General features: G+C 43.6%; 1 protein-coding gene across 1 annotated transcript in view; it reads right to left on the minus strand.

Moving 5' to 3' along the window:
* The window catches only part of LOC104406525, a gene marked incomplete at its 3' end in the record, with an annotated part of 52,732 nt that overhangs the window by 6,244 nt on the left and 31,366 nt on the right, over positions 1-15,122 (minus strand). The window contains exons 7-11 of the mRNA XM_010015526.1: positions 14,675-14,737; positions 13,182-13,235; positions 10,973-11,142; positions 4,483-4,678; positions 786-880 (exon numbers count right to left, since the gene is read on the minus strand). Of these exons, the coding sequence (XP_010013828.1) occupies positions 786-880; positions 4,483-4,678; positions 10,973-11,142; positions 13,182-13,235; positions 14,675-14,737 (578 nt within the window). The remainder of the gene's footprint in view (positions 1-785; positions 881-4,482; positions 4,679-10,972; positions 11,143-13,181; positions 13,236-14,674; positions 14,738-15,122) is intronic.

Consider the following 15,122-nt stretch of genomic DNA (forward strand, 5'->3'; position numbering starts at 1 on the left):
CCTCTGTCTGTGGGCAGGAAAGGATGCAGGCAGACAGCAGCTCTGCAAGCAGTACCTTTACAGCTTGAGATATCTCATATAGACAGCTCCACCCTTTGCATTGCTGTGGTCTGGTACCTCTGTGCATAGGGCACAAGGGACAATACCTTTGTCACATGAATAGGACAGTGCTCACACTGTATGTGAATGTGTACAGACTCTGTGTGAGACACTCAGCAACCAGTGAGTTACATTATCACCCCTTCATCTCCATTCCTGGATGCTACATGAGAAAAGCTGGTTAAGAAGCAGCATCTGGGCCAGCTATGTCTTAGCAATCACCGATGATGTTGCTATCTCTCCCTGTGACCTGCTTCCACGGTGATGTTGGCTCTGTCTGGGAACTTTGCTTCTAAAGTATGAACCTTGAATTCACAGCACAGGTTACTGAACAAACATGTCTGGAGAAGCACTTTTCCACTGAGGCTGTCTGGGTCAATACAAAGAGAGCACCTTGTGGTAGGAACACCCATAGGAGAAGGAAACCTCAGCAGCTGGTGAAACACAGCAAAAAAGCATCATCTAAAGCACCTGGCGGTGTTCAAGGCCAGGCTGGACAGAGCCTTGGGCGACATAGTTTAGTGTGTGGTGTCCCTGCTCATGGCAGGGGGGTTGGAACTAGATGATCTTAAGGTCCTTTCCAACCCTAACTATTGTATGATTCTATGATTCTATAATAAGAAAGAAGAACCAAAGCCATTGCTCTGATGCAGCAGGATACTTCTCAGGAAAGGGCAGATTCTTACCTCTTCCTCTTCTAATGTCTGACACTCAGTGTAGCACAGCCCTTCTGGGAAAAACAGCTTCATATCCCGGACAGCTATTTGATAGGATTCAGAGCCTGAGAGATAAATACAATGAGAAGATTCTCTCAGGCCATGAATTAAACATTCTCTAGACTCACACTCATCTTTCGGAGAGACTGATGATGTGCAATGTACTGAAGTAATTGCTTTAAAGGCCAGCTGTTCTGTACAGTAATAGCAAACATTTTAAAACGCTATATTTAGGATAGTTTCATTGCCTTCTTGGTATTGTGATTCTGTCCTATTATCACTCAGCTGCTTCTTCATGTAAACAAGACTCCTATTTCCTAACAGAGTAGTCAAGGGAATCATGTTAAGGAGCTTGTGAACCTCTTCAATACCAGCTCCAATCCCCCATTTTTGTTCCCTTGCTTCTGGATCACGTCACGCTGGTCTTATTGAATGGGAAGGAGCTACTAGTTGATAAAACAAATGTGCCTTGTAACAATAATGCAAGTCCCAAATATGTTGGGGGCTCTGATTTACAACAGAAATCAGAATTAGTGTTAGACATTGCTGATGGAAATTGAGACTGGGACAGGTACACAGAGAAACAACATGAGGAGCATGCGAGGAATGGAGAAACATCTGAAGAGTTAAAACTAAAAGACCTTGGCTCATTTGACCCAACATGATACAAAGCTGAGAAGGAATCTGATTTCTGATAAACACATCAGGGTAGAAAAGGTCGGAGAAGAAAAAACAACTACGTAAAATTAAAGTACAGGTATTGGCACAAGAACAATTGGATACAAATTAGGTATGACTATATTTAAGTTTGAAAATATAAGAATTATAGCTATCAGAGCAGTGAAGTTCTGCCACAACCATGCTGTTGGGGTGGATGCTTATGAAAGGGAATATATGATGGGGTCGTCTGTGGAGGAATTAACTGAACTCAGTGACTTGAGAGGTCCCTCCAGGCTCAGCATCTGAATATCCCTATAAAGCAACAGAGTTATAAAGCACTATTCAGAATGCTTTGAGATTTGTGGGTGGAAAATGTTAGAGAAGGAAAAGCTATTTCTATATAACTGGAGTTCAGATAGATTGTCAATTGATGGCACAGATCCATTCTCCTGGGATACCAATACAAAAAAGGCAAATATCCTCTGAAATATTACCACCTTTGCAGGCTACCCCTTCAAAGAATCATGTCTTACTGCTCTTACAGCACTCAGCCCTGTCTGAACTTCATAATTCCAGCTATTATATAGCCAGAGTCTTTAACACAGTAGTCTGCAATCCTAAGATCGTCTAAGTCATCAGCACGTAAGTTGTGATGGATCCTTTATGTACCGTACCTCTGAGTCGAATCTTCCTTGTTTAAATAACTGATGCTATCACAGAGAACACAAATGCTCCCAAAGCTTGCAAAACTTTTACTCTCACTTTGCTCGAAGTATAAGACTGTATAAGATGCCTGTGCAAGAGATCTTCGGGTTCAAGAAAAAGCACTATACAATGACTTTGTAAGACCGAGAAGAGATGAGAGGAGTGTAGGTTTACCTCTGCAGCTGAGCCTCAGAGTATTAAAACTGCACTACTTGGATCAACAGTACCACTGCAACCTAGTCTTCATCTCCTCTGACTTTCACCAATCATTTTGGGAGGAAACATACAGCTGGAGTTTGCTCTCCTTCAGCAAGGTGGCATTAACTACAGACTTCCCTCAGCTGAAGCAAAACTGAGCAGGCTCAGTATTCCCTCCTAGGAGAAGATGGTCTTCCACAGCCCTCCCGAATGATTAGTCACACAGTGATTCAGCAATTCCTGCTTAACTTGTAGGCAAATGTTTCACCCAATTGGAGGACAAGCTCTTGGAGCTCCAAGGGGTTATGAATGCTTCCTTCATTATGGGCAGACACCTCCCTGGCACAGAGCTAGATCAGATCTTGAGCCAGTGAGTACACCAGTTACAGCTGCCTCCAGTCTCCTTGGATGTGTGCAAGGAGGGCTCTGTGAGCCAGGCACATTGCTGCCCTCAACACAAGCACAGGCTGGGCTAGAGGATGGGTGGTGGCCAGCTAAATGCAGCTCTGTGCTCCGCCCAGCCTTAGGAGTGAGCAAGAATCTGAAAGGAATCAATCCCTAAGCACACATCTGAGGGCTCCTCTAACACAGTGAGCTCTCCCAGTGAAAGACAGGGTGAGACTTGGCTTCTCTTGCTAATATAAAGTAATCTTTAGCTGAGCTATGCTAAAGATGCTCTAACAGTAGCATGGGTATCTTAAGTTTGGGGTATATATTAGTCATTATTAGCTGAGAGTGATGAGTTCTCATTCTCAAGGCAACCTGCATATGCAAGCCATTAAATTTAAGAGCAAAAGAAGCAGGGGCTGATAGTGAAAAAGTATTGGCTGAAGAGCCCTGACCATTCCTTTCGTGTAGGTAGATCCTGCTCTTCAGTCACTCGCATGAATGAGATCCTGTAAGTGGCGTGCGATCTCTCTTGGTTTTGTCTTGTTCCTAAGGATTATGACCATATCTGATTAAAAACCCCAAGGTTCTACCTCAAGGGGTTTATTCTCTCCCCTAGGCTGTACATATGGGCTACTTCATTCCCTATCAGTTCTTCTCACAAGATCACCTGATGTGGACAGAAAGAGTGATTTGACAGCACAGAATACAATAGAAAGAGCCAAATAATCCAATCTTGACAAAAAAGTTCTTCTGGAACATGAAGGCACACAGTGACTGCTAGCTCACACTAGAGAGTGTTTATAGAAACCATTGCTTTTATTATTTTTACATCCCTTTAACCACATACAGCACAATCAGCACCACACTGAGGAAAAACACTGTTCATGGGCAGTGAACTGATGATGCTTAATTCCCTATGAGTGTTTGAATTCTATCCTTCCCTCCCTGTGGCAGCAGCACAGCCCCGCTCCAGCAATACTCTTGGTTCTCTACAGGCTGCTCTTACTAGAAATACTTCCCATTTTCCCCTTCTTTACCCCCACTCCCAGCTATCTGCCATCCCACCTCCCACTGCAGCATCTTAGTTCCCTCCCTGCTGGCAGACGAGCTGGTTCAGCATCCAGGTGCTGACTAACTGGTGTGCCTCTGCTGATGTGGCAGCTAGCAGGAGCCTCTCTGAATGGAAAACAGCTGAGTTTACCTGCTTTCCTCAGGGAAAGACATTTTTAATCACCTCTCTCTATCCAGTCATTAATGTTTAGAGATGTTTCAGGAACTCAGCATCTTGGAGTCTTTTATCCCTCTGTGGAATCTGGTTGCAGTTGGCCAATGGGTTATGAAGTTACCACGAGGGTAACTTCCAAGCAGAGAGAAGACAGATGGATTCTTGGGGATAATTACAAAATAACCAAGCTAAAAGTACAAAATGACCAAGCAGTGAAGAGATCAAAGGAAATCTGTTCTGGTGGAAGGCAGAGCTAGGGCTGTTCTGGGAAGAAACCTTCTTTTAATATGTCTTGCTGGGTTATATTTCACAGCTTGAGACATACTCAGCTCAGCCACCAAGACAACAGTGAAAGCTTTCTAGGGGATAATAGTCTCTATCACCTGCCAAGGCTAGACCTGCATTGACAATACAGGAGGTGAAAGCACATAATCTATTTTTTCCATTGGCATATCTGAGCCTTTGGACTTTTCTTTTACAAAAACCTACCATAAAATCCATTTTGGACTGTGCTGATGCCATACTGAGCCCTCCAGAAGGACGGATCTAGTGCTTGGGCTACTTTAGGATCCTCTGGCCCCAGTAAATCTATCAGCTTCTTCACAGCATTTGGCCTCTGAAGACACAGCACGAGAGCAGTATCTGAGGTAAGGTAGGAACAGTGAGCTTCTAAAACAGCAGGATCCTGAAAAGAAATAACAGAGACAAAACAGGTCATGATGAACAGTGTTGGTGAGTGCTGGGTACATCCCAGCTTTCCTGACCTGCTTTCTCCTCTTCATAATATATGCGCTAGTGATCTCTGCAGGCATATCTTCCAGAGTACATACCACGGCCACTAAGCCAGCATTTGCTGTTACATTCACCAGGTAGTAGTAGGTCTAGCTCCCACCCTAAGTCCACACAGAGCTAAAGAAAAAGTTAATCACTAATCTTAAGCCATAGCAGCTTGTGGTTCTAGTCCCAGTGGTCCTAGATCAGCCAACAGTAGGTCTTATACATACAAACAACTTCAGCAGTAATTTCCTTAATGTTTTAGTAAGAAAGGAAACCAAATCCTATTCCTGGAAGCCTTGTGCTGTGCTTGTTCTGCATATCTGTACACGCCAGGTACATGTACAGAGGTGGAGTTCATTTTCAGGGGAAAAGGATGAAAACAAATTGCTACTCTGCAGTTTGCTCATCTACTACTGACTCTCTGATTTATGCAATAACCCTTTTCACTCAACCTTCAATATGACACAGGGACAGGGTGGAAGCAGTGGACTTCAGTGGTATCAACAGGGTCATAAATACTCTGGGATAAGGAGCCACATTTAATTTCTTAGCTGATATATAATGAAGGCTTGCAAATACCAGAACTTTTATTCTTGCATTCACACGAGGAAGGACCCCCTCCACCTCCCTCCAGGCACCCTGCTGCTAGAGGCCAGCTTCTCCCAAGGGCTGGTAGAATTCCATACACAGGTTAGGATCAGGACTACAGAACCAGTGAGCTTGAAATGAGGCAGCTCAGAGCAGGGCACTAGATGGGGGCTGAGAGAAACAGTTCCCCTCCTGGTTTTGCCACTGATGCGTTGTGGTCCGTGACTCATTTCTCTACCTTCGCTTCTTTTCCAAGTGTGGTTGGTCAGCCTGTGACCGCTCCTGAGCAGAGACGTTCCTCTTGATGCTGTGCAGGTCACAACCACCTGAGATCTTTATTTTAACTAAGGACAGGTAATAAGGATAACTAGCAATCACTGCACCAGTGAGAAAAGTCTGACTTGGAGGCTGAAGATGGACATAATGATTGAGAAGCACAGGGAAAGGCAGCAAGTGCCTAGGGCAGAGGCTACCAAGAGGCAGCAGAGCAGAGCACTTGCAGCCTTGCTGACTGCTTTAATTAAGTAAACCCTTAGAAAGCCAGACTTGTTGCAGGTATTTCTGCGGAGCATGAGGTCAGGGTGCCCACAGCAGCTCCAGGCTGCCTCCTCCTGCCCCTTCATCTTGACAGAGTCACAGGAGAATCAAGCTCTGCCTCCCTGCACACCACAGAGAAGTCCCACAGCAGCACTATGTCCCCTGTGCAGCTTATACACAGCAGCAGTTTCATTTCAGCTCTCTGCCTGAACCAGCCCATGGTTATTTACTTTTTTCCCAATTTTTGAGGACATGAAAACAAGGAGGGGGGAAACATCATTTGATTCAGCTGAAACACATCATTCATTCCCCTAAGGGGTTTAATTCCTCTATTTTTTAATCTTCTATTCTCTATATAAAACATTTCCAAAAGTAAATCCTATCATTTCATTTAAAATATGGAGACAAACTACTTCAAGGCCTCTTTTGCTTTTCTATCACATGAAACCATTCACTGTCTTTGACCCAAATCTTTTCTCACTCGCATTCCTCCTCAGCTGCATTTCCAAGAAGTAGGCTATGAGTTCAAAAGCACAGGCTCGATCCAGATATTCTCCTCTGTATTTGAAGATGCAAAATGATCCATGAGAAAGCCCCTCTGGTTTTAAATGGGTTAGTTAGGTAAGGGGTTTGATATTCGTCCATCCTCCCACTCCATGAAAAAACAGGGCAAAGGAAACCCAGGGATGTCAGCTACAGCACAGGACTGCGCAGGGAAATTTTAGCTCAGGCTCTCCTCTGATAGGAGAGCTCCATTTAGATGAGGATGAAGAGTTTCAGCTGGTTATAGTATACTGCAACATGCTGACATTCATTCAGTTCTGTATAATACAAAATTAACCCTTTTTGCTTAAAATTTTTTGTTAGTTTAAAAGAATATGTATATAATCCATTTTTCTAAGGGCCTTCTCTTTGAGAGATAAAAAACAGTGAGGATGACTTCATGTAAAGTTTCAAAAGGACTGGGTATAACATATCAACTTTCATCCACATCAGAAACATCTGCAGAAGAAAATGTTTCAGAGGTGCTTTCTGTTAAACAGACCAAAACAAGCGAAGTTATTTTGTTCCAGAGCTTCTAAACACTTTTTTTAGATCTACATAGAATCATAGAATAGTTAGGGTTGGAAAGGACCTTAAGATCATCTAGTTCCAACCCCTCTGCCATGAGCAGGGACACCACACACTAAACTATGTCGCCCAAGGCTCTGTCCAGCCTGGCCTTGAACACCTCCAGGGTTGGAGCATTCACAACTTCCTTGGGCAACCTATTCCAGTGCCTCACCACCCTCACTGTAAAGAACTTCTTCCTTATATCTAACCTAAAGTTCCCCTGTTTAAGTTTAAACCCATTACCCCTTGTCCTACCACTACAGTCCCTAATGAAGAGTCCCTCCCCAGCACCCTTGTACATGACAAAACCCTTCTGTTTCCTGTCTTTCAGTTGTTCCCCAGCAAATATGCAGACTTTGGGTTAAAGATGATGTTTTCTCTGATTGCTACTGGTGGTGTCAGTGAGTCACGGTGACTTCTCCCCTTCTGAGAGATCCTCACATCCGCTCTAGACTCTGCCAGCCAAATGCTGCTCTTATTTACATCCTGCCTCTGCACAATCTTTGCCTGTGTCCCCTCTGACACCTGAGCAGCTGTGATGAGATATGCAGCTGACTTGAATTCAGTGAGTGGTGTTGTTGCTGCACACAGAGGAATTTCCAGCTGTGCACTGGCTCTGGAGGACTAACAGGATTAAAAAACAACAAAATTATCCTTCGGCCTTTACTGTTAGAATCACAGTATAGGACAGGAGGGAATCAACAAGCTACTGAGTCCAGCAACCTGCTACCACAGGCAATCATATCAGGTGATGCCCAACAGGATGATCAGGTCCCACTGTAAAATCAAGCTTTCTAGCTGGCAGCCAGAACTGCGTATTGGTGCTGGGCTGGAGCTGCTGAAAGGAGATCCAGCCTCCATGGGCAGAAATCCCCTCAGGAGTGGTTGCTTCTCACAGTCAGAACATGACCAGGTCCTGCTAAGAGTTGAGGAGACAATGTCAGCTATATTTACTGACCTTTATTTTTGTAAATTATTCTTCAACTTCAGGTAAAAAGTATGATCGCGGCTCCTGTGATTAGACACGTCAGCAAACAGCAGACCAGTCCATTATTTATTGTATGCCGAAGGCCACACGCTACTTAGAAGCTGAATGTTAGTATGTAAGTTGCAAAAGCAATAATGTGTCTGAAAGCATGTTGCTGAGGATATTTGTCAATGTGCATGTAAATAATCCATTAGAAAGAGAAGGAGATTCTAGGTAGTTTTTCTATGAGCGAATATACCCCAAATCTGTGATTAAGTACTGTGTATACAAAACAAGCTGGCACATTGTGGAACACACAGGAGTTCTCTAGAGATTCTTGGAGATGGATTTTGGATCAGGCTCCAGGTGAGGAAGAGGTAAAAAGCCCTTCTAGAAGGGTTGAGCACACTAGCTCCATGTTCTTCAACAGGAGATGCTAAATTTCAGCAATTTGCCCCCATATTAAGAACCTCATTTTAAAATCAGCCCTGTATCCTGTTGTCCCCTAAACTGAGAAAGAGATTGACAATGATTATCCCTCCAATTCAAATGCTTTATGTGAAATTCAGCTAGGAGAAATATATCTGCCCCCATAAGCTGCCCTTGTAACACTTAGAAGCCAGATTTTGCAAATAGCACAGGCCCTGAAGCATGCTTTGGCTTTTTGCAAACCTATCTACTTATCTTGGGAGCTCACCTGTTCCAGCCCTCATGAGTGAAAGACTTTCAGATGTGTTCTGAGAAGGAGCCCCCACACAGCAGGAAGCATTTCCTACTGCCCATTCCTCCTGGCCAAAGGCAGTTGATGACCTCTGCTATCTCACTTTGAAAACCTGCCTTTCTGCTCCCCAACCCCCATGAACAAAACCCCAACAGTCTGTAATTTTTAAGCTCATTAGTCACCAGCTCTTCCAGGAAACTAAATCAATGCTCAGCAGCTGCTCCAGTGTGTTAGAGAGCTCGGAAAACAAAAGAAAATGTTGATGAAACCACCTCTCTTTAACTTTACCCAGCACACATCAGCATTTTACTTCCTGAGGTAGACATTTGGATTTTTTTAAAGTGTCTTGTTTCATATGATCAACTAAGCATTTTTGTATTTAGCTGTATAAAAGCCATATTGAAAGCACTCCTCCAGCAACTCTTCAGAGAATGCAAGACTGGTTTGTGTTGGAAGAGACCTTAAAGCTCATCCAGTTCCAACCCCCTGCCACAGGCAGGGACACCTCCCACGAGAGCAGTTTGCTCTAAGCCCCTGTGCCCACCCGGGCCTTGAACACTGCCAGGGATGGGGCAGCCACAGCTTCCCTGGGCAACCTGTGCCAGCGCCTCAGCACCCTCACAGGGAAGAACTTCTGCCTAAGAGCTCATCTCAATCTCCCCTCTGGCAGGTTAAAGTCATTCCCCCTTGGCCTGTCCCTACAGGCCCTTGTTCAAAGCCCCTCTCCAGGTTTCCTGTAGCCCCTTTAGGCACTGGGAGCTGCTCTAAGGTCTCCCCTTAAGAAGCCTTCTCTTCTCCAGGCTGAACCAGCCCAGCTCTCTCAGCCTGTCTCCAGAGCAGAGCTGCTCCAGCCCTCGCAGCATCTCAGTGGCCTCCTCTGGACTTGCCCAAACAGCTCCACGTCCCTCTTGTGTTGTTGCCCCAGAGCTGGATCAGGGCTGCAGGGGGGGTCTCCCCAGAGTGCAGCAGAGGGGGAGAATCCCCTCCCTGAACTGCTGCTCACACTCTGGGGATGCAGCCCAGCACACGGGGGGTTCTGGGCTCAAGCGCTCACTGAAGCCAGGTCATGGGGAGCTGCTCATCGACCAACACCCCCAAGTCCTTCTCCTCCAGGCACTTGGCCTGGTTGGACTTCAGGAGGTTCACACCGTGCCACCTCTCCAGCATGTCTTACCAGTGGCCCGTAAATATTTTAAAATCAGGTGCTTGTGCTCCATGGCTTTGCTATCATGCAGAAAGTGGTAACTGTTCCAATTGATGGTTATGTTAGAGCACTATCCTGGCATGCTCCTGTCTTCTTCTGGAAGACTAATAAGACTTTCTATGACAGAATGCTATAAACTCTCCCAATGTAACCCCAGAACAATATTGATTAGAAAGGGTTGCTTTCTGCAAAAGTTAATTGGTTAAACGCCTTCATGAAAGCAATCAAATAACAAGGATTAAAAAAACATAAAAAATATAAAAAAAAAATCTAACTCCTCTGAATGCCCAGATTTCAGTTTCCTGCCTTTCATATCTTTACACTCATATCAGGATATTGTTGTTTGGGAAAGAAATCATTTCTGAAGGTGTTAAAGAGCAGAAACATGCACCTGTTTTTAGCTAACAAAAGCCTGTAATGCCCCAAGATTTAAGGACCCTCTTTATTGTCTATTAGACACTAGAAATGACAGTAACTCGATTTTCCCACTTTGCAGGTCATTTTTACAGGCTCTTGAACACATGCTCCTAGAAGAGAGATTCAGCTGTATGTGTAAGACGTGTAATACATATAATCTAAGGGAATGGGGCTCCAGAGGTACATATTCTCTGGCAGTGCAGTGGATATTTCCCAACTCCCAGGTTTAAACACATGGAAGGAAAGCCAGGCCCATGTGCAAGGGAGTTGGCTGGTCCTTTAAATGCGGCCTACCTGAAATGACCTTAAGGAAGGAAAAGAGGACACCTGTTTCACAGTTAGAGAGTCAGCATTGCAACTTGGCAACTCCACTGACTCCTGGGAGGTCTGTATTACCCAGATCCTCCAAACTTTTGTTCTAGAGAAACCAGGTCTGCTGCTTTATGGCATGCAATAACAGAAACAGTCAGCACATCAGCTTGCTTTGTGTCTGACACCGCTACAGAGCTGACTGTTCTATATAGCTCACTTCAACAGCTCAGAAATCCCGGATGGGAGATTTCGGGTTTTTTCAGGAACGGATTATTCACTAGCTAGCATATTTCCCCACTCCAAACCTAAATATAGGCACAGATCGACCAGTTTCTTAACAAACCTGTTTCACTTCAGAAGAAAGGAGTCCTGAGGCAATGCCTGGTTTCAGGTTTATGTGTTTCATGCCAACCACAGTGAATTTTTCTATGTGTAGTTTTCGGAGGATCCTTGCAAGTCTGCGACTCCAGGCACCGGGTTTGATCAGCAGCACTGTGCAAAGAATCTGGGCTCCTGTAACAAAGCACAGAGTGAAACGCAAAGCCGCTCCTAAAACCCGAGGTAAAACACAGGGCACGGTTTACTAGCCTGGACAGACATCAGTAGAAGAGATTTATCTAAAAGCTGGCATCAAGTTCATAAAAATTTGAACAACATAAGTCATAACACCCTCCACCCCAATCAATGCATATAGGGGTTTGTTTGATTTTTAGTTTAAAAATATATCCAAACAACATTGGCTTTTACACTGTTTTTCCCCAGGAAGTCTGCTCTGAGCCCAAGAAGTTTACATGGCGAGTCTGTAGGATAAGACTCAATTCTTTATATTAATATGAAAATTTTAAGAGGGATAAAATATTCCCTTTTACATTTTTCATGTCAACTGTAGTGATTATATAATATAATCCTTAAGGCAGCTATTAAATTCTCATTCCTCACAGTTTTGCTTTTGCTATCTCTGTTAGAGCTTTGTTTCAGAGAGGCACTAACAAGCATGACAGGTCCCAATTAATGTTATAAACCTATTACAAATAGAATTGTGTTTAGTAAAATTGAGATTTCAGTGAAACCTCTTTTGCTCCTCACAAAGCTGCCCTAGCAGAGCTGCCACCGAGATGCAGCTCTGTGCTGTGAGAAACAGAACAAACCAGGCCAAGAGAGTTTTGCTGTCTGACGATACCAACTGCATTAAAAGGCAGAAAATACAGAAAATTAATTTTTAAATGGCAGCATTTTCAAACTACTAGTTTTGCTAAAGTACCTTATAACTAGGAATATAGTTAAGATTCCCAACATCCTAATATTGAAGATAATAAATCTTCAAACATCCTCTGAAGATTTATTGACAACAGTAGTGTCAGAACCAGTCAGTTAGGGCCCATTAACTGCTGGTGCCTAACCATGTCAATTAGCATGAAGCATGAGGTTACAGTACTGCAGGCTGCTCACACTCATCCATGGTTAGCTGTTTGTATACATAAAGTGTCATTTTATGCTTCCTGTATCCCCAATACTAATTATAAAGATGCAATGCAATGAAGCATCAATAACACTACGTATAATTTAATGCATACTGTTATTTCCAAATGGCATGGTACTGATTCATGACAGAAATATGGGATCAAAACTAAAAAATTGTATTACTGCTCCCCCACTTGATATGGAAACTTAACCCTTATCATGCAGGGAGCCCTCCTCTTAAAGATCTGCCATTTTATTCACATCGTTCTTGAACAGAAAGGTTTAAATGCCATAGCAACAGCCTGCAAGTGCAGGAGTAAGGCAAGCCACTCAGATCCATTCAGCTGCTTGCACACTAAACAGCAATCTCAGCTGTGTTCTGTTACATGAGTCCTCATTGTCCTCCAGATGTTTTACTTGCCATCAGCTATGATTCTGGGCAAAACATTCGTGTGGTATGTGAATCATTACACACTGTGCATTTATCGACTTCAGGCACTTCAGGAGGGATTTGTTTTGCATCACTTTGCCATCTTGGTTTGGTCAAAGACAGGTGTTGAAAACCTTGTCACCTGGAATTGGTTTTATCTCCTTGGTGACTATAAGTGACAACAGCAAGAGAAAAAGAAAATACTCCTTTAGCAGCCCTCAGACATGCCTGATTTTAATCTCCAGCCCTGGCTGCTTAGTGGCCTTTCCAGCTTTGCCCAAGCTGCCTGCTCTTTGTTATGTTTTTCTGCTTTATTATGCTTTTAGATCCCTTTCTCACAGCAAATGATTCCTCCCCCCCCCCCCCCGAAAAAATGACATAGGTTTTGATTTCATAGTGTAACTGTGAAAAATACTATTTCATATGCTATCTATATGCAATACTCTACATATGTGTGGAGCTTAAAATAAATGTAAACTCAAGAGAAGCAAATACCAGATTTTCAGGCATGTTCAGAAAAGAGTGTATATTCCTGCCTGCACTCAAGCCTAAGGAAGAAGTTGGTATAATGCTTTTTACTTATTTTTGGTTGGCACATCTAGATGAGTTAGTTCCACAAAGCCCTTCCCAAACTACATTTTCCCCTTTGCTCTTCTCTCACCTGTTTGCAAGTAGGTGAACAGCGATTCTGTGTGGCATCTCTGCCTCTCTCCTACTAAATGAGAAAAGCAGAGAGACTTGAGTAAGCGGTACACATGTGCTGGGACAATAACTTGAGAATGTAGCCATCATCCCTACATAATGCAGCTATGACACACTTATTCTAAAGCATTATAATGGGACACTCATGGCTTGATTTCAGCTGTTGGGATGTACTGGGATGTCCTGGGTGGTGATGTTCTTCACACTTCTCCGTAAGTCCAAGCCTTCTCTTGTGCCCTTGGAAGCAAAGAAAGGCTCTGTCTTCTGACTACACCCCTACTGAGCTCAGAACTGTGGTTCAGTCCTCTCCTTAGCTCTGCTGATAAAACCTCACTGACATCTCCCAGCAGCCAGGAATGGTTGCCTCAGTGGTTCTTTGTAAGAGCAGAGCAGTATAAAGGGAGCCTGGTGAGTCAGAACTTACGACAAAAGCCTATCTAAAAATGTTTCCTTCAGTCTAACGCAAAACCTTCAGTGACTTGGGGAGGTGAGGAAAATTTAAGGCACTTCAAGGCACATGTGATTCGAGAACTTATCTAGGACTGGGGTACAATGAGAAGCTTGCATCAGACATAAAGGACTTCCTTTCCAGGGACTGACACACTTAAGCAGTGTGACATGCAAGGTAGATAAGAGAAAACTGAAATCCGTTTGTCAAAACAAAATTACCATTCCTTTGTACTTATTACTGTCTGAAATCCCTGTATTTCTATTTCTTAGGGCAATGTATCTGGAAGGTATCTAGGCAAAGTGTTCTTTTCCTTTTTAATGAGACCTTTTTCTCTTTCCACATGTCTGTCATTTATTTTGCTGGAATAATAAGAGTACATAGAGAAGGTGTAGCCAGCTCCAAGGTCCTTCCATCATAACTTTTTAGCTCACATCCTCAAAGTAGCAATTTTTTTTCTTTAGTATTGAAAGAACTTGTAGGACCCATGAATTCTGTGGTGACTTGGGTGGCACTGTAATGCAAATGCCAAAGTCCCTTGCGTGAGACTAAGGAAATGGCATTCTGCTCCCATTTCCATCACTCACTTTTTAGGGAATGGTGGTCAACATATTTCACCTCTTGGTCTCAAATACCCCTCTGGAAAACATCCTGAAACTGATCTTTTTTGAGATCTACATCTGAAAAGGACTACTAAAGAGTAGCCATTAGTTGCTCTTCTAACCTACATTCCCTACCAGCCCTTGATAGGTCACATCCAGGCACACACAGAACTTCATACAAGAAAGGTGATTTGGCAACACTACCACCTTCCCCTGTACCAAGTGGACCTCTCTGGCCTTTGTTTCCTAATTGCCTGGGATTCTGATGTCTAGCCAAAGGTTTACTAATCCCATTTTAATGACTCTGACAGAGGACACGGAGTTATAGTTTTCTTCAATCTAAGAGTATAAAACTGTTTGGTTTTATCCAAGAGGCAACTGGTGCATAACCTCTGGTCTTACCTTCAGCCCTGGGCCTCTTGCCAGGTGGTGGCAGGTATTTCATAGCAGGGCGGTGTTCTGCATCTGTAAAAGGAGGGAGATGTATTGTTATGGATTCACAGATGGAGACCTTCTCTGTTTGGGACCATGAAGGGTGACAAAGGTGATTTTATTTAGCAGGGAAAATAGTAGACATTTGACCAGCTGCAAAATATTGCAGAGCTGTTCTCCACATAAACACCTCTCCATTCCTCCCACAATAAAAACAGGAGCAAACATGTAATGCCCTTGTAATAGAGATAGTGCAGGATGCTAGAGTCATTCTTCAGCTGTGCTCCTTTGCTCTTGACAATGGCTTTGGTGGGAAAGGCTGGCACCATGATTACAACCTTCCCCAATAAACTCATAGTTGTGCTTTCATCTTATCCTGTCTTTTGGTCTCAAGATAACTTTAATGAAGGGCAGGAAT

Source organism: Nestor notabilis, unplaced genomic scaffold (assembly GCF_000696875.1).
Source record: "Nestor notabilis isolate BGI_N333 unplaced genomic scaffold, ASM69687v1 scaffold7850, whole genome shotgun sequence".
In the NCBI taxonomy this organism is placed as follows: domain Eukaryota; kingdom Metazoa; phylum Chordata; class Aves; order Psittaciformes; family Psittacidae; genus Nestor; species Nestor notabilis.